Source organism: Gopherus flavomarginatus, chromosome 2, assembly GCF_025201925.1.
Source record: "Gopherus flavomarginatus isolate rGopFla2 chromosome 2, rGopFla2.mat.asm, whole genome shotgun sequence".
NCBI lineage: Eukaryota > Metazoa > Chordata > Testudines > Testudinidae > Gopherus > Gopherus flavomarginatus.
This window is the reverse complement of record NC_066618.1, coordinates 178297734-178310171: the sequence shown is the minus strand read 5'-3', so window position 1 is coordinate 178310171 and position 12438 is coordinate 178297734. Positions and strand designations below refer to the sequence as shown.

The window sequence follows — 12438 nt, the reverse complement described above, 5'->3', positions numbered from 1 at the left end:
CTGTGCTCAGTGCGCTCCCACCCTCAGCTCAGTGCAGAGAGAGAGGAAGAGAATGCACTAAAACCAGGAAGATGGTAGGTACCTACTCTATGTGGGTAGGGCCGAGACTCCAGACCAGCAGCGGGGCTGGCCCGGCAGCTGAGACCCTGGCTGGCAGGAGCCGGAGGACGGAACCCCAGACCGGCAGTGGGGTCTCGGCCGCCAGTCCCACTCAGCCCACTGCGACTCTGGGGTTCTGGCTGCAGGCCCCTTGCCAGCCGGAGTCCTGGCCACAGGCCCCGCTCAGCCCACTGCCGGCCTAGGTGACTGGAACCCCAGGCCAGCAGCAGGCTGAGTGGGCCAGTGGCATAAGATCAGCATTTTAATTTTAAATGCTTCTTAAACATTTTGAAAATCTTGTTTACTTCATAAACAATAGTTTAGTTATATAATATATAGACTTATAGACAGAGACCCTCTAAAAATGTTAAGATATATTACTGGCACACAAAACCTTAAATTAAAGTGAATTGATGAAGACTCGGCACACCACTTCTGAAAGGCTGCCAACTCCTGCACTAAAACAACTTAATTCAAAATGCCTTCTGTCTTACAATACCAGCTGGAAATTGTTGGAATAGGACCAAGGAGAGAAAGAAGATACAACTAACTAACTAACTAACTAGCTGTCCAGCAGACTCTTGCTAACTAAATTCTACAGATTCTGGCAAAAAATCCCAAAGCTGTTCTGATGGGAGGGATGTTGCAACAATTTCATAATATTAGAATCTCTCAGACTGGGGAAAAAGTTTTAAATACTTAAGTAAGCTAACCTTTTATATATACACCCATATAGAATACTTTAGGAAATTTACTATCAGAAAGGATAGCAAATATATACACAAACCTTGGGCCTACGAAAGTCAACATCATATTTTGTTACTAACTAGGTATTACAATAAAACATTTCTGCATCATTATAATGTTTTGAAATTAAAATTTCATGTGACCCAGAAACAGTGTATATTGTTTTTTATATCTTTGAAAAGCAACTGGTAAAAAAAGCCCTTTGAACTATTACAGCCAGAAATCAGATTACAATTTAAGATAGGTCCAACACAGGGTCTAAAAAGCCTTGACCGAATCCGTTCCCCTTTATATTAAGCCAATAGTTCCCAAATTGCGGCCCATGAAGCCCTCATGAACCCCTCTCATGGCGAGTAAAATCACCAGAGTAAGTGACCACTGCAGGACTTAAGAGGCTGGGAGGGCATGACTGATATATGGCTATATATTTATACTTGAGGCTTGTCTACACATAAAATAGCGCAGCTACACTACTCTAGCACTTCATCACCTATACCAATGGGAGGGGGTCTCCCATCAGCGTAGGTTATCCATCTCCCTGAGACACAATGGCTAGGTCAACAGAAGAATTCTTCCACTGACCTCATGCTGTCTATACTGGGGACTAGGTCTAACTACACCAATCAGGGGTATGGATTTTACACACCCCTAATCAACGTAGCTGGGTCCATCTAAATTTTTAGAGTAGCCTAGACCTTAAATCACTACACCAGCACAACTGAGCTATGCTGCTATATATAGTATTTTAGTGCAAATCACTAGGAAAACTACCTCCCTGCGAAGCAATAGCTAAGCTGACAAAAGATTTCTATCAACCTAGTGCTGTCTACACTGGGGGTTAGGTTGGCATAATCACATCTCTCGAGGGTGCAGATTTTTCACACCATTGAAACATGCCCCTATGCTAACGTAAATTGCCAGTGTAAATTAGCTCTATGTCCCCATGGGAGAAGTTGGGGGGGGTGGGAGGTGGTCTGGTTAATTGATTGCCTGTGATCTCAGGGTAGCTGACACCTGTGCAAAGGGCCTCTGGAGATTCCACAAATGTATGCTGAGGCCCAGCCTGTCCCTTACAAGAGTCCCAGCCACCTGGAGTTCAGTCACTTTTAACTCCAGATAAAAGTCTCTAATGAAGAACGAAGTCCGAGACCCCCTTGCTCTCTCACAAAACACTCTGCGCCCTGACTCTAACGCGCACAGCACCAAACACAAGACAAGTGAGTATGGAACAGCCTCCAAGCTGCTGGATGCCCACACGCGGCGGGAGCCGGCCCCAGTTTCACCAGGGGAGAGCAGACCGGAGCCCAGCAGCTCCAGCGACGGAGGGGATTCGCAATACCCCTCCTTAGGGTGAGCAGCCTGTGAAACATCGGGACAGCGGCGGGGGGGAGGGGCGGGGGAAAAGGCGCCTAGGCGGAAAAAAACCCCACGCACATCGGGACTGACCCTCCCCCTCGCACCTTAGCAACCACTCCGGGCGCCCGAGGCAGGAAGGGAGCAGCACGAGGAGCCCCGCACTCCAAGCGCGTGCACGGCCTCTCCCCCTGGCGGCCTGGCTCGTGCTCGCTGGGGCCGGGGAAACGGACCCCGCGTGCAGTCCCACTGCCCAGGCCCGCGATGGGTCTCACGCCAAAGGCCCAACCAGGGCCCTCGCGACTCCCCCTGCCCCCAGCCAATGAGTCTTAGCGACCGTTATAGCCACCTCCCGCCACAAGGCGCCTCATGGCGTCTCTCTCCCACTTTCCCCCCGAGAGGAGCCTTCCCAAACGGGCCCTGTCTCTTACTCGGGCTCCCGCAGCACAGACTCCACCGCGGCGGCCATTTTGAACTTCCAAACTCCTTCGCTGCTGCTGGTGAGACGGGGCCGTAGCGCATGCGCGATGGGGCGCCAAGGGTCGAGGCGAGGAAACGCGCCACCTCGGCGACCCACCGGAAATGAACCGCACCCTGCAGTGAGGGAGTAAGTTACTTCCGGTGGATCTTTTGCTAGGGAGCGTCTGTAAAGAGCCACCTCCAGGCCCAGCAGCGCAATCCCAGAACAAGTGGTTGGGGAAGGGAGTCTTCGCCAGTCACGATGGCTCAAGCGATCTGGACGCGGCGCCGTGACACTGGCAGCTGCGTGGGGCGGGCGCACCCAGCGTTTGAGAGGTGGGTGGATGATGGTGGCGGAGGGGACAGGAAATTTGGGGTGATTGTAGAACAAAGGGGAGAGGGTGAACGGGAAGGTGCTCAGGACTTCTTGGGATGTGTGGCCCCCCTAGATGTCACGCCAAATAAATAGGATACTAAACACTGAAAACCAGGGGTACAACCAAAAACTACCTAGGCTGCCTAAAGTTGTGGGCATATGGAGTTAAGTAAAAGAGAAACTGCCAGGGAGGGTAGGCCAAAAGTACAGACATTGTGGCTATTGTTGATTTATGTTTTATGAAACTTAATGACTCATAAACAAGATTTCACCATTTGTTTTAATGTCAGAGCAGGCATAGTGATGAGCATCTGCAACCCAGATACTCAAAGCATTCACAGCCTTGCCCTAGTGTATTAGAAGAAGGCAATGAGACTATGTCAACACTAGCACTTTTGTCCATATAATTTATGTCGATCAGGGGTGTGAAAAAAACGCACCGAGTGACGTGAGTTACACAAACAGAAGTGCCAGTGTGGACAGCAGTTATATCAGCATGACACGCACTCCTGCTGACATAGCTACCATGGCTTTTTGGAGGTGGTTTAAATATCTCAATGGCCATGGGAGAGCTCTTTCCTGTTGGCCTAGAGTGGCTACACAAGCGATCTTACAGCAGTGCAGCTGCATCCGTACAGCTATGCCACTGTAAGCTTTCTAGTGTTGATATGGCCCTAAACTGAGTAGGAAGTCTTTCAAGATTGTCATGAAAATCTAGCAGCTAGTGATAATATTTGGGGGTGGGAATTATATTTTGCAGACATTATTTTTTTAAATAAATTATTCTGGATGGTAAAGTGATAATTTTTTCAGCCTGGAAACAAAAATGAACCCCAAGTCTCTGTTTCCATTTTCAAAATGGGAAGAAATGCAGTAGGGAAACAGCAAAAGCACAAGCAGCAAAGAATCCTGTGGCACCTTATAGACTAACAGACGTTTTGGAGCATGAGCTTTCGTGGGTGAATACATCTGATGCATCTGATGAAGTAGGTATTCACCCATGAAAGCTCATGCTCCAAAACGTCTGTTAGTCTATAAGGTGCCACAGGATTCTTTGCTGCTTTTACAGATCCAGACTAACACAGCTACCCCTCTGATAGTTGACAGCATAAGCACAGAAAATTAAACTAGAGTTTAAAAATGGTTTCAGTTGTGATAATCTTGGGTGCTAATAATGCTAATACTTAGTACGCTGCTATTATTACCTAGCATTCATTATAGGTACTAGATAATACTTAGTCCTGCCTTGAGTGCAGGGGGATGGACTAGACTAGACGGCTTCTTATGGTCCCTTCCAGTGCTAAGATTGTATGATTATGGCCTACGTATTACTTAGTCCTGCCTCAGTGCAGGAGACTGGACTAAATGACCTGCACGTGGATGATTATGTTCTGAAAGACTAACCAAGAATTGTGCTAAGCACTATACAGAGCACTAGACCATAATATCACTTTCCAATACCTGCTTCAAAGAGCTCATATGCAGCCATAAATTACCACGTGTTGGATTTAAAGATGAAGAACCTGAAGCACAGAGCATTTAAATGACCGAGCTAAGCTCACAGAAGGATGGGAATGGGGAGGCGCTCGCGGACCTCGAGCTGTCGCTGGTGTTTAAAGCGTTGAGTTTTGGATTTCAAACGAGTCCTTCAGCAGCGCTCTTGACTGTGTCACTTTATGCACAGTCCCTTAGAGTGGGGCAGCCTGGCGTTATGGAGGGAGGAGGCGGCTCTAACACTGCCCTCTTCGTTCCGGGCCGGAAGCCGGAAAGCTAGCGGAGAGGGGCGGGTCTGAGCCGGGGAGGCCCGGAAACAGGGTGAGACTAATTCAAGAACAAAGCCACTGACCCCTGCAGAGCGGAATGGAACTTTCCTCCTTTCCATTCACGCGCCGCTGACCCGGGCAGTGAGGGAGCGGCACGTGCTTACAGCAGAGAGTCCGTCCAAGCAGCAGCCGCGGCTTCTGCAGAAGGGTGGCTGGGGAGGATGAGGCGCAGCCGGTGTAGCTGTAGGTGGCGCTTTGAGGTGACCGTGTGCCCTTGGCAAAAGCGTGGGGGAAGCCGCAGGAAAAAGGAGGAGCAGGGAGAGGGGTCGAGCTGCCAAACAGGCGCAAGAGGAACCCGCCACTGATTGTCTTCCTCTGGCCCTAGCCCTTGCTGCTACTACCTCCCTGGTTTTGCTGTTGAATCACTGTAGCAGGTACGGTCAGCTGGTTCTTCGCCACTCCCTGTGTAAGGGGAATTCACAGCGCCCGAAAACAAAATATAAGTAGAGCCCTGGAGTGGAAACAAAATTTGTATGTCATCTGATCTGTGATCTGCAAACGTCACTGGATATAAAGTGGATATCTGCAGATTTGCAGGGCTCTAGATAAAAGGAGTGATACTGCACTGGTAGGAGGAGGGGGAAAGTACGCAGAGGGATGTACTACAGTTGATCAGCTATAGGGCTTCTAGCTGCTGTTATGCATTCTGGATTATTTTATTGTTTGTTTTAAAAGAATCGGGGAGGTTAACAGACTAAATCTTTGTATAAAAAGGTACAGCCCTTTGTCAGTAGTGGATGTTCTATATATATGTCAACTCTATAAGATTTGTGGATGAATGTATGCTGAGATGTTTTTATCTTAATGATGCATTTTTCTATGAAAAAGGCTTTGCCATGGGATTCGTAAATGTTATGCAAGTCCCAAAATGAATACACAACAAAAATCCAGTAGAGGAGAAAGTAACAAATGATTTGGGATTGTTTTTTTAAACATAAATAGTTTTTCTAAAATCTCAAGTTTGAAATTACAGAATAAATGTTTCATCTGTAATAATGAAGTAGAAAGAGCTGGGTTGTATGAGGCATTTAGGTTTAAATTTTCTACTGGCAAAACTTCTGTTGTCTTCCAAGAGGCTATGATTTCACCCTTGAATTTTATATACACTGATGCAATTTAGATTATAATCTGACCCTAGGGCCTCTTGTTGTAACTTATGAAAAAAGGCAACAATAATAATTGAAATGTTAATATAGCACAGCATAGTATGCATCCATCTCTACTTGGGAAAATGTAAATAGGCACTTTATGTATATCTTGCTTAGTATTACTGAAGATTTAGGATGAATTATCTTCTTCTGGAGAAGACTGCTGATATACGAGTTTTGCAGATTATAGAACAGCTACTAACTGCTTTATTTATGTTTCTCTTATAGACTTGTGTACTTGCACTTTCTGAAGATGAATGAATTTAAATATAAATACCAATACATTCCTTCCACAAACCTACATTTACCTGAGAAGATTACAACATCCTGATTGTATGTCTCTGTGGCAGAGGGCTTTGAAGCCCAAATTGCCAGCCTGGTGGAAATGTTTTTGGTTGAAGTGTACAGGTGCAAACTTTGTCAGTTCACAAGCAGTATCAAGAATAAAATCAGAACTCACATGACTAACATTCACAAACAAGGTAGAATTTGCCACATTTCTGAGTGCCTTGAAATGGGCCCAGATCAAGATGAAAATGACTCCTACAGCATAGCGGATGAAATCTGCCAAGAAAACAAAGAAAATGAAGAAAACCTTGCAAAGATGTCATTTCTGTTGCCGATGTACCAGATGCTTCATAACATGAGCCCTGAATGCTGTGATGTGAGCCTAGGGAGTTAAGGTGATAATCCTAATGTCTCTCATTCTAGTAAGGTAAACACACTGTTTGAAGAAGAAGCAGATCAGTTTCACCTTGAGGAGCCCTGCTCTGTGGTGCCTAATCCCCTCTCATATTCCACAGACCCCAATGAATCTAAAAAAAGCAAAGATGAGGAGGAAGCCCAATCTGAACATCTCATGTCACTTGGCCTGTGTCGCATTTCCAGCATTAAAACTCAAGCCTTAGAGGTAGAAGTGAAAACAACTAAAGCTGAGGTCAAACAAGTAAATAGTAAAATTCAGAAGACGGCCAGACCTGCAAACAGTGGCTTAGCTCAACCTTTGAAAGGTATTTGCACCTTAAAACCAAGTGCTGAAAGAATACAGCACTGCAACATATGTGACCAAGAACTGAAGTCAAAGAGTGCTTATGAAATCCATGTTAAATGTCATGATGGAGACGAGGGCTTCAAATGTGTTTATTGCAATTGCTGCATGACGGAATGGAACTTAATGGAAAATCATTTAAAAACACACAAGCCAATAAAAGAGAGCTACCAGTGTCCGATTTGCAAGAGAGTTTTTATGTCACCAAGTGCATGGAAAATGCACGGGAACAACCATCATGGAAAACGTAATCTCTTTCAATGCACAAAGTGTTCATCTCTTTATGAAACAGAGCAAGTGAGAAATCTGCATGTATCTTGTCATTATGGTGACTTGTTTAAATGTCTGCACTGTGATTTTATTGGTAAGTCTCAAACAATTATTTTTCTCATACTTTCACCCTCATTGTAAACCTGTCTGTAAGCATAATGTATATTGGGAGTTACAAAGATGTACTTCTCGAGTTTCAGCATGTAGTATGATACCATCTGTGATGAGCTATAACAAATAATCTTAGTGTTACTGGGAAATTTGTTACAGGCAGGAGCAATACAAATCTATGTGTTTAATAAGCGTTTGCAAATGTACCTTTTTATGAAAATGTTATCGCGCTCTACAGAATTGCCACTCATTTTCAACTGTAATTTGTGGATTCTAAATATTTGTTTAAAAAAAAAAGTTGGCGTTTAACTTCTTGTATTAGGACTTGAAAGTCACGTCACATGCAATGAGAAAAATAATTTTACATGAATTTACTCTGTCTTTAGTTTAATAACACTCTGCTATTTTTATCTTTAAACCACTACATTGCCACTGTAAAATTAACAAATACTTACTTGGCTGTGATGTAGCTATTACTTATATTTTATGAATAGGGAAACTGACAAAGACCAAGTGACTTGCTTAGAATGACAGAATTCCTAGCTTCCAGTATGGTTCTCAGTCCAATAGACAACATTGCCTTCTCTGACTTCAAATATTATTATATCAAATCGTGGCATATAATGCAAAAATTCTTAGTGCCTATGTCAGTCTGCTTTCTGCCACTTAAGTTTCTTCCTTCCCACTTTTTTGTTGCAGTCTGTCTGAAAGTGCAAACTGAAGCTATCTGTGTGGGTGGTATTCGAAGAAGGTGCTATGGTGTCTGTAGCTGTTGTCGGTAGTCATTGTAATAGCCTTTAAATGTAACGAATTAGAATATCCATTGAAGAATGAGGTGAGTATGATGGCTCATGTAAAACAAGTTCCTGTGATAATGACTAGGTTGGAGAACTTGCTTGGAATGAGATCTTGTATAGAAAAGGATTTATTGCCCTCAGATTATGTGTTGATCCATGTGAGATTAAGGCGCTAGTTTTGTCTGTTTTGGTCTTGTTTGAGATTGCATGGACTTGGAGCTGGACCTCATCTACAGAATTCCTGCAAGAAGTAAAAATGACTGCTGAATCTTGTTACTTTCAGAATCGATTTCAAAACTCACTACTCAACTTTCTCTTAGTAGTTTCTTCATACAAATACACAACACCTCCACTTATTCATAGACAAGCAAGAAGTATATAAACTAATCAAACTTTCTCTTACAGGGTGGAAAGGAAGGTGGGGAGAGAAAGGAAGATGGTTATAGTTATTTCTGTTTTTTAAAATAGTTTGAAGGATTCCGATTCTACAGTTATAAGAGTGATTATAAGTGCATATATAAACATACAACTTGCTCCATTCAGTGTAATGAACCATTCATTTAAAAGTCTAATTTTGTGTTTTTAATGGAGACTCTCTATCCAATTAGTGTTTTTGTTTGTTTGTTTTTCGTTTTAGCTTAAGTGACTAGAGGTGGTTTGTTTATGTCTACACTGTGCAACTTTTAGTGACACAGCTATGCCGCTAAAAGGTGCACATTGTAGCCACTGTTTGTTGGCGGCTCTCCCGCCAACAAAAAAACTTCCATCCCCAACCAGCAGCAGTAGCTTTGTCAGCAGGGGAGCTCTCCTGCTGACAAAGCACACCGGTGCTTTTCCTCGGCAAAACTTTCGTTATTCAGGGGTGTGAGGATTTTTTCCCTCCCCACACTTCTGAATTCTGCTTTAAGATACAGTTGTGTAACATCCATTGACTCTGATGAGAAGTATGTCTGTGTTTTTTAAGGGCAGAATGTGTCCCTTAATATTAAATTAAAATACAATGTAAATATTTTTTTGAAGTGAACCTACCTGTTAAAAGAGGTCACCAGTGTCAGCACCACGTAACGGGTGATAATGTAGCATTATAACATGTTTCATAAATATTTCAGGTATTCCCTTTTTTTGCATTTCTCACAAAAATGCAAAGTGATCACAAAACTGAGCTCTTCTAAAAGGATATTGTATTTTGTTGAATTCTGAAGACTCTGAAGTAGAGAGAGGCTGTAAGAATAGCAGTACTTGTGGCGCCTTGGAGACTAACAAATTTATTTCAGCATAAGCTTTCGTGAGCTACAGCTCACTTCTTACAGCCCACGAAAGCTCATGCTGAAATAAATTTGTTAGTCTCTACGGTGCCACAAGTACTCCTGTTCTTTTTGCGGATACAGACTAACATGGCTGCTACTCTGAAACCTATAAGATTAGCGAGAGTTTTTTTTTATTTTTTTTCCCAGATTATTATCTTAGTCATAATAGCCCATAGCAGATAATGGGGCTCACGCTAATATTTCATCTTGGCAGAGATGCCAAGTCTACAGTTCTAATCAGTTTGTATAACTGAGATAATAGAGACCTGCTTTTTCTCTGTAGCAATGGTTTTGGAAATTGTAGTAAGTTTTAATTGCTGTGAAGTTTATTATTAGTAAGCCCTGAACTTGCTTTGGTCTTAAATTGATTACTTGAGTTGCCCAGGAAAGTGAAAACCTAATAACTCTGTGCTGCATACTTGTTCTGACTTTTAACCTCAAGGACAATTACAATGGTGACAGGGAAATATTTGTACAAGAATAAATGTTTTCTCTCTTTCCTGTGCTATTTTTATCAGTTATGTTAAAATTTACATTAGCTTCATCCCATCCCTTTATCCTACATCAAAACTATAGACTTGTCGCACTTTTGGCTTCTTTTGGTATACATTTTACATTGATTAGTGTTTGTACTTCATTTAGCACCCTTTTCTGTCCCCCTCCCCCAAAATAAGAAAGGAAAAAAAGGTAGTTTTAAACTGGCATTATTCTGATTCTCAGTATAGACCTGTGATGGAGGACAGAAAGGCCCAAAGAACAGATAATGGCACTAGCTTTCCACCTATGGGTCAATATTCTGAATCTGGCCTTGATCAGTTAGACCAAAAGTTACCACCATGTACTGTCTGTTCAGCAACTATGTATAATAATTCTTTATGCTCTCAGTCGTGTTTCCTACTGAACAGGTGTTCACATCACAAAAAAACACCCCACATTGGCATTTTTCATAGCAGTCTTGGAGAAGAGCCAAGAGCAGAGCACGAATGGAAATGGAATTATTTTCTTTCACCCCTAAAGATGATCCCTTCAGATCAGAACTGGTGCTCTTGTAAACCTCTTGTGTTGTTTTGTTGTGTTCGTTTGTTCAGCACTTCATGTGCACGATAATTCATGTAAAAATAAAAAGATGCACCCATGGAGGAGTTGATGATTCATTTCAGATGATGGCTTTGCAATCTTTTTGAGAACTAATTCTTTATCCCCTATTACTTGGCATGTTTGGGGCTTTTGGGTCCCTAGCTCATTATATTATATAAAATTAAAAAGCAGGCAGAATTTTGTGTTTTGGATGTTTCAGTTCCATCTTGAAGTTCTGAGTAATACATAAGCCACTCAACTTTGCCATTATGGCTAGTTGTTACCAGCAGAACCCCATGATGGAATTATAGCTACATAATTCATAGTCACCGTCTATTCTATTCATACAGCTAGTGTTCTTCCTGAATTACTACACATGCATACTGCTGAACCATATTCACCCAGTGTAATATCACTGAAGTTATTGAAATTACACCAGCGATGAATTTGGCCTTCTCAAACAGCTGTATAGCTGAAAACAAGAAAGATTGTTGAACATGGTCAAATGTATAGTTTTAAAAGAATTAGTAATATTTTCTGTATTTACTTCTATTTCAGTTTCCTGTGACACGGATACATTTCAATGATCTACGGCTTTTTAACACAGAGAGAGAGAGAGAGAGAGAGAGTGGAGCAAGGTCTGCAAGCATCTTCATACCCACAACTACAGTTCCAAACCACATCAAAGCACAAAATGTGAAAGATGGTTCTTCCAAATATGGGTAGCTCTTTAATTTGTATGCTTTACTAGTTGTTTGTCTCTTTTTCTAGTTTCTTGGTTATTAAAACACAGCTAAGTTTTTCATAAAAGTTTTTATTAAAATCAATCATTTGTTGGGTTTTTAATGCTGTATCCTGTTACTGTAAATAGTGATGGTGAGTGAATGATAGAGCCCTACTTGTGAGTATTTAATATAAAAGGGTGAGGGAGTGGGAGTGTTTAATGGAAAAAACAGGGTTTCAAAAATAACATGGTGGGATTTGCTGTGTTCAGGAAACCACCACATCCTGCTGCTGGTATCTGAGGGAGAGAGAGCTCTATAGTGGCTCCTTATGACAGTGATATGAGGTTGGGGAAAAGGTAACTTGGATTCTGAATAGAAAGGATCTTATGCTGTTATGGGAAAGAGGGGTCATGCACTAGAGGTCCCCTATGGCCACTCTGGACATTAGTGATGGGGGGTGGAGGGCGTGGGACCAGAACAGGTACCTTCAGTACTCCTCCCTTAGCCCTCCTCCCCTTCCAGATACCAATAGGCAGGGCAGAAAAGAAGAGGCACCACATGGTAGTGGGATGTTGGTGGCCAGGAGAGGAGAATGGTGACATGACACCCAAACTATAACTCCCATGAGAAACTGGCAGCATTTCCAAATCAAAATTTTAAGTTTTCAGCTAAAAGTTTGTGATTTTTCTGGGTGTTGGTTTTGTTTTGTTTTGACAAAGTCAAAATTTTCCGTGGAAAGCAAATACTTTTCATGGAAAATTTAATTTAGTCAGAACCCAGTTTTCTGTCTAAAAAGCATTTTGAATAATAATTAATAATAATAAAAAGTCATCTAGCCCTACCTGGTAGTGACACATTTACAGCCAGACAGCTTGTCTTGAGGAGTCAAGCTGCTTTCTACTACCAACAGGTAGCTGCAGTAGGCTTGCTTTCCATCATCAGCAAGAGACAGGATTTTCTTCTTATCTAATAGATGGAAGGCCCCCTAAAGCCCCACAAATATATTATGGTCTTAAAATTTGATTGTATCACATGCTTTTTGTTATCCCTTTGAAAATTTGAGTAAAAAAAAATCACAGTTCACATAAGTTCAATAGA

The 12438-nt window shown here is 42.4% G+C and overlaps 2 protein-coding genes across 14 annotated transcripts in view; one reads left to right on the top strand and one right to left on the bottom strand.

Moving 5' to 3' along the window:
* The window catches only part of PRPF4B (pre-mRNA processing factor 4B), a 51843-nt gene extending 49096 nt beyond the window's left edge, over window positions 1–2747 (bottom strand). For all 10 annotated transcript variants that reach the window (XM_050939882.1, XM_050939889.1, XM_050939883.1 and 7 more), the window contains exon 1: window positions 2631–2747. In XM_050939882.1, coding sequence (XP_050795839.1) covers window positions 2631–2668 — 38 coding nt within the window. In that variant the 5' untranslated portion in view covers window positions 2669–2747. The remainder of the gene's footprint in view (window positions 1–2630) is intronic.
* An 86-nt stretch (window positions 2748–2833) lies between these two features.
* On the top strand, window positions 2834–8870 carry LOC127044970 (zinc finger protein 668-like). 4 transcript variants are annotated; one of them, XM_050940311.1, is made up of 3 exons: window positions 2834–2994; window positions 6234–7417; window positions 8134–8870. In XM_050940311.1, exons 2-3 carry the CDS (start codon window positions 6865–6867, stop codon window positions 8214–8216), a joined length of 636 nt encoding a protein of 211 aa, XP_050796268.1. In that variant the 5' UTR covers window positions 2834–2994; window positions 6234–6864; the 3' UTR covers window positions 8217–8870. The 4 variants fall into 4 exon arrangements, with proteins under 4 accessions (XP_050796268.1, XP_050796267.1, XP_050796269.1 ...); XM_050940310.1 differs by lacking the exon at window positions 2834–2994 and adding an exon at window positions 4756–5231; XM_050940312.1 differs by lacking the exon at window positions 2834–2994 and adding an exon at window positions 4759–4849.
* Window positions 8871–12438: the final 3568 nt, after the last annotated feature.